A 12,958-nucleotide genomic window follows, 5' to 3' on the forward strand; every position below is an offset into this window, starting at 1 on the left:
TCTCTTGAGCCAGTGTTTGGTTTGTCCATTCTGGGTGACTGTAGAAACATGGCGGTGCAACATGGCAGGCTCCATGAAACAGGACCCACTCCCTATGTAGATATAAAGGGGTCATTCTAAAGTAACAAAAACACAACAATTCTTATTTTCAGGTTATTATACACTGATTAAAATATACTTATGAATATAATATTCCATTTCTGCCAAGTCCATTCTGCTAGATGCCACTAAATTCTACACACTGCACCTTTAACGTTTACATAAAATATGCCCATAAATCTTTTTAACAGATAAAATAGATATATGTATAGGTTGTGATTTGTTAATATTTTTGTTTTACATTTTTTTATGTTCACCCTTTTGTAGCATTAGTAAACTGAGCATAACAAAAATCACATTGCATATTTTTATTTAGAGGCTGCTCAACATGCCTCTACTTTTGCTTTTTCCCTACGTATTAACCCAAAATAATTTTATAACCTATATCTTCTTCATCTATTGTACAGATGCATTTGACAAATACAAATTTGTCTACATAAAGTTAAAAATGATGTTCATTATAGCTCTGAATGCATCTTTAAATAGCAGCTAGTGACTTACATCCAATTTTGTGTCTTAATGATCCTGACCGTAGAGACCGTAGTGAAGCTGCTGCAGCATTTAAACACCACTGTGAAGCTAAGCTGCAAATGTGCACAGATACAGGTAGTGTTTATGATTTTCTATTGCAACAGCTTAGATAGTTTGAGAGTTAATTTCAGTGTTAAACAGCAATGACACAGTGCCCTTAGTGAAAGAATGAATAAAGACATGGCTGGACAGGAGAGTCTGATCACTCCATCTTGGTTAGTATAGACACAAATAATTAATAGATCATGGGTTTCAGTGAGATGTGGCCCATTTGCAGAAGTCATTACCCTTTTTGAGACAAATGAGGTGCTCCCTCCAGTCCAGCATGAACATACACAAGTGTACCGTGCAAAATCATGAGCAGGTAAATCAGGGCTAGGGATGGAATTAAGTCAAGAGGATTCCCCTAATTCTATGAAATATGGCATTATTAATCATGCTGAGTGGAAGTGAAAAGCCTGCACAAACTCTACTGTGTCCATATTGAAAGCGGTGATCACTCAACTTCTTTTAGATGTTCTTTTAACGGGTCCTCGGACAACATTCAATGGTGCAATACATTATGAGTGTGTGTGTTAATACTATATGGCCTATTCAGCTCTCCAGAGACAGTCAGCACAGATGGAATTTCATTAGTAATATTAATGACAGTCCATGGAGAGGTGTGTTGGATGGCGTGCAGACGGACACATGTGAAGATAGGGAGTTTATTTAGAGATGGCTTTCTCTGCCTGGTGCCGCTGATGGCTGTGAGCGTGCCTGTTGTAACAAAAAGACATTATTACATTCTGAGCACACATACAGTACATGTCCAAATATATGAAGATGAGACATAGCAAGCATCTTTGCAATATAGATATAGAGGTTGGTAGATAGAAAGGCAGGGACGTTCACCTGGTGAGGTCCTCTATGTCCACCAGCATGGCGTCTTGCTCCACATGCAGTTCATCCCTCATCAGCAGCAACTGCACCAGCTCCTCATTTAGACCTGCATGAGATTAGATGTACAATGCATTGTTGAGGGTGTCACTATGGGGTAAAGGAAGGAATTTTAAGAGCATGATTTGTAAAAATGGTTTAAAAATGCTAGTTGATTACTAGAATAAACTAAGCCTTTTAGACATTTTGATCTTCATTTGATTTTGTCATTGTTAACTGAAAACTTAATTTCCTGTGTTTTCAGTTGCAGGAGGCATGTTCTTGTGTCTCATTCTGGCCTTGCACCCATGATGAAACATATGTGTGCGTGTCTCTTCTACTCACTCTGAATCTGTGAGTGTAAATCATTTGTGATGACTTGCAGCTGGCCAAGACTCATGTCCCTCATGTCCCCTCTCCTCAGATTTCTCTTCATCAATCCCTCGCTGATGTGGGGCAGATGGGGAAGCTATGTACATACACACACACACACACACACACACACCCAAAAACATAGACACAGTCAGTCAAATTGTGCAACATGGCACAGACTTGTCCATCTATCTTATTTTCTGCTCTTTTGTATACTAGTATCAGGGGGGTTCTTTTGGTTATCGATTGTGTAATCGTTATTGTGTTATGCTACTGTAAAAGCAACTTACGGTCAGTAATTCTATTTTCAATTTGTTTTTCCCCATATTGTATTACTATTTCATTTTCCTGGATCATTTCCTAAAATGCCTTTTTCATGGAAGAGGAAGTAAAAAGATCTCTCTGACTAACCAAGTCAGCCACAGGTGAACGTCTGTGCAGTTGGATTTGTCTCTCCACCTCCACCTGCATGCGGGCCATGGGTCTTGCCAGAGCCAGTGCCACACGGGCCTCCTCTTGGAGCCTCCGCTGCACCCGCCAGAACCCGCCGCAGTCATCTAACGGGTCTGAGTCCTCCTCTGCCGTGTCTCGATCTGATAAAGATGAGCTTTGCTTGCTCTGGAGAGAAAGTGGTATAGAAGTGATTTCAGGATGTAACAGCCAATGTGGTTCTCACATATGGTAATTACAAAGTGTAATGACTCCACCCCCATTAATAACCTACAGGTCTATTATCTGGATGTGTCCGACCATAAGGTTGTCTCAATGGATTTGACATTCCTGTCACCACCTACTAAACCTAAGTGTCAAATGCTTTTTCAGAACTGGAAAAGTATTGACCCAACCATCATGACTATGGACCTCCAGCACATCATCTACCCAGCTTCTGCATCAGTGGATGAACTAGTGGCACTCTACAATACATCTCTGAGCAGTGTCTTTGATCTTTATGCCCTTGTCAATACACATGAGGTCAACCTTTTACGCTCTGCTCCCTGATTCACTCATCACCTACAGAAAATAAAAACAGGTGGACAGGTGAACAATGCTTCAGACAATCGGGGCTCGCTGTCCGTAAACCGGCCTTTCGTGAACATCAAAGAACTAACTCAAAACCCCTTAAAGATGCTCAGTCACAGTTTTACTCCAACATAATTAGTAACAATCCTGGCAACCCTAAGTATCTGTTTTCCACAATAAGTCATCTCCTGAAGCCACAATCATCTTTCCCAATTGAGGCCACAGAAGAGTGATGTAACAGCTTCATTGACTTTTTCAGAGCCAAGACCAACAAACATCCGCTCTCTGATGTCCAGCTCTTCCTCTCTGCCTCCTCATGTCATCGACCCTCTGTCTGGGAGCTCATCATCTGTAATCCATTTTACTGGCGTCAGTCAGAGCAACATTGAGGAAATCCTCAGGAAAATGAAACCCTGTACCCCATTCCCACAGCTCTGCTCAAATCCTACATGCCCATTCTCAGCCCCCTGAATGTCAACCTCTCCCTTCAAACCGGTAGTGTTCCATCTGCCCTCAAGGTTACAGTCATTTGCCCCCTCCTTATGAAGCCCACCCTGGACCCAGAAGTTCTTGCCAGCTACAGACCTCTCCAACCTCCCTTTCCTGTCCAAGGTGCTGGAGAAGGTGGTTGCCTCTGGGCTTCAGGACCACCTTAAACACAACAACCTATATGAAATATTTCAGTCAGGTTTTCAGGTGTATAAATGACCTGCTGATGGCAGCTGATGTAGGGTCCCCTTCTCTCCTGATTCTCCTTGACCTGAGTATTGCATTTGACGCTGTGGATCACACTATCCTCTTAGAGGGCCTCCACACCACCATTGGACTGTCAGAATCTGCACTTAAGTGGTTTCAGTTCTACCTTTCTGGTAGGACTGAGTATGTCTCACTGGGAGGATGCAGGTCCAGATCACACCTTGTCACCTGTGGTGCTCCGCAAGGATAGGTTCTTGGCCCCATTCTGTTTACCCTCTAAATGCTCCCCCTTGGACATGTCATCAGCAGACATGGGATGTCTTTTCATTGATATGCTGATGATACCCAGCTGTACATCAAAACTGCCCCAAGCCTTCTGCAGCCATGTCACACCTGACAACCTGTCTTAAGGAGATAAATACCTGGATGAGCACAAATATCCTCCAGTTAAACAGCAGCACAACTGAAACTTTCCCTATTGGCAGTCCACACTGGATTCAGTCATCCCCCATACCTAATCTCACCTTTGACAGGCAGGACATCCCCCTTTCCTCCTCAGTCAATAATCTGAGTGTTTAGTTTGACCCTCAGCTTACTTTTGATGACCATATAAGACATCTATGCAAAACCTCTTTCTACCATCTCAAAACCACCTCTAAACTCTGCCCCTCTCTAACCCTGTCAGATGCAGTGAAACTTGTCCATGCCTTTATTTCCTCAAGACTGGACTACTGCAATGTGCTCTTCACAGGGACCCCTGGCAGGAGCATCTAGAAGCTCCAGTACATTCAGAACAGCGCTGCTAGGATCCTGATGAGAGTGTGTAAACACAAACATATAACACCAATTCTGTTTTCATTGCATTGGTTCCCTGTCTCCTTCAGGGTTGACTACAAAGTCCTGCTACTCACATACAAATCCATCAACAGACATGTATCCCTTCCTACAGGAACCAATCATACCACAAACCTCCACCTGCACTCTCAGATCTGCCAGCAGTTTGCTCCTCTGGGCTCCCAGTACTAAGCTCCACACCATGGAGGATGGAGCCTTCTGCTCTGCTGCACCATGCTTGTGGAACAGCCTTCCTAACCATCTGAGGGACGCACAGACCCCAGACTCTTTTAAAATAGGCCTAAAAACCTTTCTATTCAGAAAGGCTTAACTCTTGTTACTATCTTCTTTATGGTATGTTCTATTGTATTAATACTATGGCACTTTAAGTTTCTCTATACATGAAAAGTGCAATACAAATTAAATGTATTATTATCATTATTAGTGGGAACAGACAGAAACACACATTAAACACATACATAACAATACACAGTGACCCTAAGTTGTGCATACCACAGGTGACAGCGGCGTGTCCAGACTGGTCTCTGTCCTGCTGTCCTCAGCATCACTGTCTTTGTCACTGCTGCTGTCATTAACAAAACACACCTGCAGGTTCACCCCACTCTGCAGCCTAAGAGAAAGAACACAAAGAGTGAGAGAGGAAATGTCGATCTTCAGTCAGAGACACTCAATAAGTCTTCTAGTTGAAATTAAACCAATAGAGAGAATAGGGAACATACTGATTGTTGTCTTATTTTGTTTACACACACACACACACACACACACACACACACACACACACACACACACACACACACACACACACACACTCACACACAAGACATAAAGGAAATCACAGCACGTAGGATGTTGAAACTTGGTAAGGATTTAGGTCTTGATATTGATCCCCGACAAGGAGACCCTAAAAGACATTTTACACAATCACTAATATGACGTTAAGTGTGTATTTACAATTACACAACAAACAGAAACAAAAAGTGAATCCTTAAAAAATACATTTTGTTTGTGATGTTGACTGAATTTCCACAAAGAAGCAAAAGTATCTTCAAGAAGTTTTGTGGGCATCTACACTGTGTTGTACATTGTGTGTTAGATTCCATGGGGAATTAGCTGGATAGCTTTATATCACAATACTGATTGAACTGAGTGCTTGTTGTTGTAGTTTTAATTTAAAAAGAAGTTCATGTGTGTTAAAAATATTTAAACAAGACTAGGTCAAAACCTAGTAATGTGATAAGCATATAATGCCAGTTGACAGTGCATTAAATACAGTACTATGCTCTATAGAGCATAGAGACATAGACATAACGTCCCTTTTTACATTGTGTGGCTTATTTTTCCAAATAAAGTTAAAAAGCCTGTCTAAACAAGAGATTTTATGTTTGGTGACATCAAGGGAGGAAAAGACATAAGAGGCTCTTGTTTTTGTATAAGCGGCCCACATAGCGACCGGCGCAACTGGATTTCTTCCATGCTCATGATGGCCAGTCCTACAGTGAAATTTACAACCGCCTTTGGCCTGGCTCACAATCATAGTCACGACATTTGGTATAAAATGGATTCTGGGATACTTGGCTGTCCCAAGCTTTGGCCAACCAATGGTGTAACTTTATCACTCAGTGAGTGTCTCAGTGACAGACAGACATGACCACAAATTACCAATTTTTTCAGCTGCTCAGCGAAATCCCATGGAAATAATAAAGACCAATGTCAAAGCATCTTATCGACATAAAATTACTGCATAAAATGTTTGCTTTTAATTAACACCCCTGTCCATCTTTTACTTTGTGTCCTTTGGGTTTGGATCTTCTTTTCATGGTTTCGGCTAAGCCCCTTTGTTCCATTTAAATGAAATCTTAACGCTACAGCATACCCCCCCCCACCTCACTAATGATCTTGTGTAGAGCTGCAATGATTAGTTTATTGATTAATCATTGTAGCTCTATTTCGATAATCAAATAATTGTTTTTCTCATTTTTTAAGAAAAATTGCCAAAATTTTATGGTTCCAGCTTCTCAAATGTGAGTTGATGCTTTTCGTTGTCCTACATGATAGTAAACCGAGTATCTTTTGGTTTTGGACTGTTGGTTGGACAGAACAAGATATTTGAAGATGTCACCTTGAACTGTGCTTAATTAAAATGGGAACTTTTCACTATTCTCTTACATTTTATAAACCAAACGATTAATTGATTAATCAAGAGAATAATCAGATCAATAAATGAAAGTTATTGTTATTTGCAGCCCTACTCTTTTGACTGAATAGCAGCAAATTCCTGCAGCAAAATCTTGTGGAAAACCTTCCCAGAAGAGTGGAGGTTGATATATCAACACATTAAGAGTGATGGTTTTAGAATGAGATATTAAGCAAATATGCATGGTTGCAATATCTAGGTGTCCATATACTTTTGGGCACATTGTGTATCGACGTCAGTTACATCATAAACTGTGACTTATCAAGTGTGGGAACAAAAGCTATAGAAGGCTTTAATGAACACAATGTAGCATAAGACTCTCCCGAGCAGTTACACAGAAACCTCAACCTCAGCCTTTACGAGAGCTTGAAACACACCACTGAATTCCAGATCATGATACTGTCACTAAAAGAACCTAACAACCCAAAGCTATCTCCCCCCACACACTAGGATGAGAACAATAACTTATCCAAAGTCTCACAAACTGGACAGGGTGGTGGTGGTGGTGGTGGGGGAATTTCCCCAAACTAATCCCCAAAGGGTGCACCTTTACCTCCACTGGAGGTCACATAACTCCAACTCCACCGATCCCTGACACAAACTCATGTCAAGTATCACTTCTTCTTTCAGGAGTACACTTCCTCAAATGGTAAAACGTAGCTTGGGGGGCAGCCCCATTGCTTGATTTGAACGCCCCCTCCAGTGAAAAAGTCAAAGTGCCAGAGTGTTACTGGAGTTTAAAAGCTGTCATGAAAAGAAAGCAGAATTGTGTCGTAATTGTTGTGGCTTCGGTTAACCATCTTGTGATGTAATGCAACTTTTTCCACTGTGCGTGTGTGCATGAGTTGTAAGCATCCAAAGCCTCAGTAACAGAAATCAAAATTTCGAGCATTTAATATGTCAAACCTACTGTGTGTTACATCCTATCTTTATTTGGTTATTGCATTATTTTTGGAATAAAAACTGAAGATACAAAATGTTATTTTAAAAAATCTATTTGTTAAACTTTTTTATATTGATCTTTTGCATAGGTTAGTGCAAAAAATAGGGCAGTAAAAAACAACTGAAGACTAATGCATACAACTTTTAAGGCAAAATACGGAACAAAAGAAATAAAAATATTCAGAGATATAAAAAAATCTGTTTATATTTTTTGCTATCAATCCTTGTGTAGCAGCTGGTGATATTTAATTTTGGAATCAAACCCTTAAAATACTAATTATATCCCAGCGTGAGAATTTCTTCAAACATTATGTGACTCATAAAGCTGTGACATCTCTAAATTTCTGTTTAAGCAACTCATCACGTAACAGAGGTTAACCACCATGCCACATGCCCTCTGTGCCAACTCTTTCCATGCTTCTTTTTTCTGCTGCTGATAGTAAATCAGTTTCTGTTCAGTCAGTTCCCTTGGACTGACTGTAAACACTACTGTGACTTTTCCGGAAACCTTTCACTTTCATTTTGCCAGTCTGTCTGTAAAATGACTCACTCATTTTCATTCTCAGTGTTGCCATGTCTAACGAACACATGATATATTGACCTATTCATTTCACCCCTTTTATTGCACTATGCTGCACTTTCTACTACATGACTCGAAAGACTTCCAGAAAGCACCTGATGTCATGTACTGTCAACTGCACTTGATACCTACAAACCAACAAGCCAATCCAATCAGTTTTATCTTTCTGATTTGTGCAATTAGTTCATAGATAAAGTGAGCTGCTGAATAGCTCCCTCTCCTGCTTGTCACATGTTAAACTACCTTTTGATAATGACTTGTATGTACCATGTAGACAGAGCTCATGCTATAACATACATGCATTAATATATGGGTTAGACTGTTTTATATATTAGTAGGCAGTATTAGAAGGAGCTTCCTTTACAATTAAACCTACAATTAAACATGTATTATGTGATTAATAATGTTTTCTGTAAATCAATATTTAATGTAATCTAGGGCATAACTCACTGTTACCCTGCCATCCATCCAAAAATAAAATCTGACAAAAAAAGATCTAAAGCTGTCAGCTATCAGAAGCTAAAACACAAAAATATTGGTGCCAGCCTTCAAAGGACAGCATTGATCAAACCCTAACACATCCATACACACTCTCGATTGAAACCCACCGGGAGGCCGGGCCGTTCTTGCTGCAGCTGGTGTAGATGACTGGCTCGTCGTCATAGAAACTGCCAAGGGCAAGTTTCTGCCTGATGGACTCTCTCTCATTCCTCTGGGCCTGCCAGAAACCGAGAAAAATACATGAATATAAAGAAAAAATGATAAAAGTGCTGCTGCTGTAGTGCCACCTCTGCTTGATTAGCAAGTGGGACATACTTGCAGGAGGAATATTAAACTGAGTGGGTAGATGGCTATTTAAATTGAAGCTATATATACTTGTATGGCACCAAATGAAAAAGCCTTTTCTGGTTGAAAGAAGAGGATGAAAGGAGGAGGGACAATATGGATTATGTAGGTGTAAGCAGATGGAATGAATGGAGCATGCAATCCAATTTCCTGCCTTTCACACAGCAAGATGAGCTACTTTGGGGCTCATAGATGACACTGTCGTTATCATTTTATATTAATTGCACTATCAAAGCTAACATATTTATAAAACTCTGTTCTTTGGCCTTCTTCTCGACCAAAAGATTCAAAAACAGGAACAGACATCACTGGTTCTGTAATTCTCCTAATCTGTCCACATATAATCAGTTAGCCCAAAAATATCATATTTCAATGGTCAATTTAAAATGATAGAAAACAGAATATCCAGTCTCTTGCTATTATAAGGCTATTACAATGAATAAAAAGCCTTGTGATGGACGCGTGAACTATCTAGGATGTACATTGCCTTTTACCCAGTTTATCCTGGGACACACAGCTTCCTGTAGCAAAAGCCTGGCACAGAAAATGAATGGGCAAATGATCTGGCAGTTTATGTCCTCAACAGTTCCCTGATAGCACCTTATTTCAATATGGAGGGACAAAATACAGCAGATAAAATTTTTAAGCAGGTCCCCCCAGACGTGTGAAAACACATAATTGTATTATTGTTTAATATTTATTCATTTATGTTTCAATCCACCAAGTCATTCTTGCCACTTACAGCCACCAACAAAGCCCTGAGGCCTCTGGTAATCATTTGCAATCACTGGATTTTAACTGCTGTAAGTCATCAATAACAGTCTTTCTCTGCTTACTTGTCCACTAACAGACCATCATCAAGCCAACAGCTAATATCTAAAATAGTTAAAATGCAACATCATTCTGCACTGGTGTTTGGCAGCTTCCTGTCTCTCCTGGCTGACATTTTGTTCTTTCTGTTTATTTTTTATTAGAGCAATAGGCATGTTGTTTCACTTACTTAAATTTCTGATATAAATGTGTCCCCTTTCCTTCTTCTCTTCCTCTTTTTCTTCATTTGATCTCCTTCCCTCAATTATTTATCATGTTCCTTTCATATCAGCTTCTGCCCTGTAAGTGCCCTCAATTTATGATATTTCCATATTTAGGCCATTTGACCTGCTTGGGTTTTGGAGTCTTAATTTCTATCTCAGTGCAGAGAACTACTGAACAAAATGCTTCAGCACGACATGATTTTCTACTCTGGTACCACGGGGAAAGTATTTTTACATCATGGGATTGTGCCAAGTGCCCTCATATCCTAAGGCTGTCTACACAAAAGCACTCTACTCACAAACAACCATTGAATAACACCTTCAAAATGATGTCTGTTTCTCTTATGTGTCAGCGTTCTCTCTTGAAACACAAATTTAGAACCAGCCTGACACACACACACTTACACCCTCTCTTTTTATGACGCATCATTAGATGAGGCTGTGATGTAAGAGCATAAATCACAGTTCATTGCCTTCACTCTCCCAACCAACGCTCTGCCTACTGCCTGCTCATCTACTTCAGACAGCCGGATGTATTCTTTACTAGCAGACTTTCTAAGCACACACACACGCACACACACATTCACATACAAACTATTTACCCATTTTATAATAAGTGTATAGTGTAGCAAAAGCACCTTGTGGTCGCAATAAATAATAGAGAATTACTTCATTTGTATCTATAAGAAACTCAAGACAGCACACTATATCATCATCTATATTTAGACATGGAATTACTTCAAATTTTACTGCAGAGATGTATAAACAGAGATAAGCAGGTGAAGACCATCTATGAACACACCCACACCCCTTACAATCACATATCCACTCGTCCAGTATGGCTGATTCATCTACAGCAGCACACCCATGATGGATACCTATCATGTACACCTGAAAATATTCTCCCACATGCTACACCTCACGATTACACACTAACACATACAAACATGAAATCCACACACCTGATAAACGCGTTTTTCCTGGTGCACCATCCTTCAGCGCATCGTACTGAACAGCCGCCCTGCCCTTCTCTACACTGCAGTGAAGCTAGACCCAGGAGACCCTCTCATATACTGCAGCTCCGTGCAGGAGAGTGAGGGTGGGAGGGAAGGAGGGAGGAGAGAGCAGTGAGGGGAGCGAGAGAGGCAGCAGAGAGAGGAGGGGGAATGTAGGAGCAGGAGAGGAAAGAGTGGGAAGAGACGGAAGTGGAGGAGGAGAGAGAAACGGAGGAGGGAGGGGAGAGATGGATATGCTGCTCGGTGCTGCCACTGCTCTCCAGATCTGTTATCTTTTCCTCCATCTTCCTCACTTGCTTTCTCTCTCCTGGCTTCTCCCCTTCATCTTTCTTTTAATGGAAGGAAAGGAACAAATGGTAGCTGCTAGAAAGCTGTGTCCTGATAAGATGAGACAATCCATATACTAGATATACAAGAAATAAGGGAAGATGAATGGCTGCACAGCAAGGTGAACAATATGGCGGACTAAAAGGCCGAGCTAAACATAGTCTGATAAATGAGACTGCAACCATGGAAAACAAAACCATTAAAGAGGCTGCAGCTGATCAATAACAGCTCCTCTAATAAATGTCAGCACTTTTGAGTAACACCGACATGGCATCCGCATCTGCTCGTTGGCCCAAAGCAGAACACAGAATTTTTAATTGCATATTATCTGTTTGTTTTGTCTCCTAAAGGAATCTTTCCACTGCCCCATTCCACATCACAGATTTGAGTGTGATGAGCCATTAAGAGAGACAAGAAAGCGCGGGGTGCACATGCCCACACGTGCATACAGAAACACAAATACATGCACGCACATACCCACAGTTAGTTCCCACAGTGCTGTGTCACAGTGCAGCAGGCTGATTAAACAACATAACATTTTGAGTCACCTTTCATCCTTCATCAGCATCAGAGGCCAAAGATCCTCAGCTTCTCTGTCCTCAGGTATTTCTCTCAGGGGCAGTGTCTATGCCATTATAATCTTATACTGTATCTACATACTGTATACCAGATATGCATAGCTTGAGATTACAAATGCTGTTATGTGAATATTATTATCAGCTTTTGATCATTTATTTCCTTTTTTTTAATCATGATTTTTGACTTGCAATGTTTTTTTTGTTTTTTTTTGAGAAACCTGGACTTGTACTGAATCACCTTTTTGGTCTTGTCCCACAGTTTTTTTAAGAGATGTAGTGGAATTTGTGAGATCAAATGGACTCAGAAGGAGTTGTTCAGAGAGATAAAATCAATCACTCACAGAGATGCTGGACAGTCTGATTCTCCCTCCACTGTAACAGTCCTCTGTCTGTGGTGCAAAGATGTCCTGGAGCTCCTCAGCCCAACTTCGGCTGTTTACCATTCGGCCTCTTCCTCCTCTCTGACGTTGTATGTCACCATTATTGCCATCATTTCCACAGTCCATCCACCAGTGGCCTGTCTCTCTCATGAATACCTCACCTTCCTCATCCATGTGCACATCACAGTTCTCCTCCATAGAGACAAACTGTGGAGTGGGGGAGGGACTATAGGTGGGAATGTGGCCAGAGATGGACTGAAGATAATCAGAGGTAGGTCACAGATCTGACCAAAATCAACCGCTTGAATGCTGGCAGTATCCGTCTCTTAATTTATATGGTGTCTTTATGTTCCCTGTGACCATGCAGAAAAGAGAAATTAACAAAATTGCAATATTAAAATATTGATCCCATATTCTGTGGTTGTTCAGTCTTACTCTTATTCATTTATTCTATATGAACAGAGGTCAAATTAAAAAACATTCTGCCAAACTTACTGAACTTCAAATGTATAGATGGCACAGTCTAACATCCTAAATTCTAATCACCTGTAAAATAAAAAGGTAAAATCA

General features: G+C 40.6%; 1 protein-coding gene across 1 annotated transcript; it reads right to left on the reverse strand.

Annotated features, from left to right (window-relative positions):
* Positions 1–149: 149 nt before the first annotated feature.
* Positions 150–11,227, reverse strand: zgc:153615 (uncharacterized protein LOC777747 homolog). Its single transcript, XM_044366962.1, has 7 exons — positions 11,050–11,227; positions 8,816–8,925; positions 4,984–5,101; positions 2,332–2,538; positions 1,894–2,017; positions 1,525–1,618; positions 150–1,389 (listed from the first exon to the last, which is right to left on the reverse strand). Exons 1-7 carry the CDS (start codon positions 11,077–11,079, stop codon positions 1,338–1,340), a joined length of 735 nt encoding a protein of 244 aa, XP_044222897.1. The 5' UTR covers positions 11,080–11,227; the 3' UTR covers positions 150–1,337.
* Positions 11,228–12,958: the final 1,731 nt, after the last annotated feature.

Source organism: Thunnus albacares, chromosome 12 (genome assembly GCF_914725855.1).
Source record: "Thunnus albacares chromosome 12, fThuAlb1.1, whole genome shotgun sequence".
NCBI lineage: Eukaryota > Metazoa > Chordata > Actinopteri > Scombriformes > Scombridae > Thunnus > Thunnus albacares.